The 1,642-nt window shown below is 40.6% G+C and overlaps 1 protein-coding gene across 2 annotated transcripts in view; it reads right to left on the bottom strand.

Annotated features, from left to right (window-relative positions):
- ARID2 (AT-rich interaction domain 2) overlaps window positions 1-1,642 on the bottom strand; it is a gene marked incomplete at its 5' end in the record, with an annotated part of 177,453 nt that overhangs the window by 47,222 nt on the left and 128,589 nt on the right. For both annotated transcript variants that reach the window (XR_003547919.1, XM_027768334.1), the window contains 1 exon segment: window positions 461-1,642. Coding sequence is in view for 1 of the 2 variants with exons in the window: in XM_027768334.1 (XP_027624135.1) it covers window positions 461-1,642 (1,182 nt within the window).

Here is a 1,642-nt window from a genome sequence, read left to right as displayed (position 1 = left end):
TATATATATATATATAAATCAACATAGTTGATAAATTTCTTATGGGATTCATTCTTTTTGCAAAACTACTGTTAAAAGGGCCACAAAAACACACTCATATCAAACTTGAATACAGAAATCCCTAGTTATAGTATTCTTAGATAGTGCCCCTTTACCTTCTCAGTAAACTCAAAAAGGAGACTAAGATATATTTTTTTTAAATTCTCCAGGAAGTGTTAGATTAGCAATTGCTCTGTACCTTAGGTCTACAACATTAACTTGGGTCCATAACACAACCAAAAGACTCTTTAAACCATGTGCAAAAGTTCACAACTGAAAACTAAATATCACAAAATCAGAAAAAAGAGGACAGCTTGAGTACAAGTGCTCAAGGTCAAATATGGAAAAACAGTGCATTTCCCTCTACGTTCATATTTACAGATCAGAACATTTATAAGAGAAATGTGGTAGAATAACTTACCTGTGGGACCACATTCTGTACATATGGTGGTGGATGCTGCTGCTTTTGCTGAACAGCACTTTCTATTGCTACTTTAGCTACAGTGCTTGGATCTGCTCCTGCTGGCACAGCAACCATTGTTGCACTGCAGCCAGCATTGTTGGGGTCACTGATTGTAACAATTCTAACTCCTACTTTATTTGGAATTCCTGTGACTGTTTCCCTATCATTATCCTCTGCTGGCCTCTTAACAGTTTTGCATTCTGCTGTGCCATTTGTAGACCGAACATCAGATGACAGGGCAGGAGAATGGGACACCCTTGATCCTGAGTGGGGAACTGCTATGATTTGATGCCCCTGTATAACAGAGGTTGTAGAATGTGGTGAGACAACTACACTTGGGCGTTGCTGAGGCACATCTGAATTCAAACTTGAAGCTACAGGTCCATTAGGCAAATCAGTACCACTAAATTGCTGTGTGGCCATATTTGAGGCCTCCTGTATACTGCTCACAGATGGTGAACCACCCAAAGTTAATACAGGTCCATTAGAAATTCTTTCTAGCTGATCACCTTTGGCAGTTTCTTGCTGAGTGGTATCTAAAGTCCCTTGTGGTTCCACTGGAGATATCTCACCATTTCCTACATGATTGGAAGTTTTGTGATTTGGAATGTTTTTGCTTAAATGAGAGCCATCTCCTTTATCAAAATCACAGATCCCATTAACTAGGGGTTTCTTCAGATCACTTTTGATATCCTGTGTGTCCATTGGTTCTGAGTTCAGTTTTCCAGATGCTCCATTCTCATCTAATTCTAATGATGGCCCATTACTGATTAGCGAGCACTGATTAGCCTCACTTTGGATTTTCCCTGAGTTTGAAGGAGGTAGACTTGAGTCACTGTACTTTCTCCCATTTAAAAGACTTCCCACCTGCATTTCATTTTCCTTTGTATCCCCATTGCTGGTGTTTGTGATTCCTCGTCGGCAGGAGGGGTTCTCCATGACTTCAATTTTACGTTCATGAACATGCAAACCTGTTGCTTCCTTTGCTTCCTCCTCCTTTTGGCAAATTATTTTATCACCTTTGAATGGGGGAGTAGCAGTAGTACACAATGATTGTCCAGCAGTAGATGCTTGAGTGGCTGGAAGCGTTTGCACTTGAAGTCCAACTCCTGCCTGCGTTCCGCTCATAGTAATTCCTGC

The sequence above is a fragment of the Tupaia chinensis genome, unplaced genomic scaffold (genome assembly GCF_000334495.1).
Source record: "Tupaia chinensis unplaced genomic scaffold, TupChi_1.0 Scaffold145870_1, whole genome shotgun sequence".
NCBI classification, from domain to species: domain Eukaryota; kingdom Metazoa; phylum Chordata; class Mammalia; order Scandentia; family Tupaiidae; genus Tupaia; species Tupaia belangeri.
The sequence above is the reverse complement of the archived record's forward strand: the minus strand, read 5'-3'. Positions and strand labels throughout refer to the sequence as shown.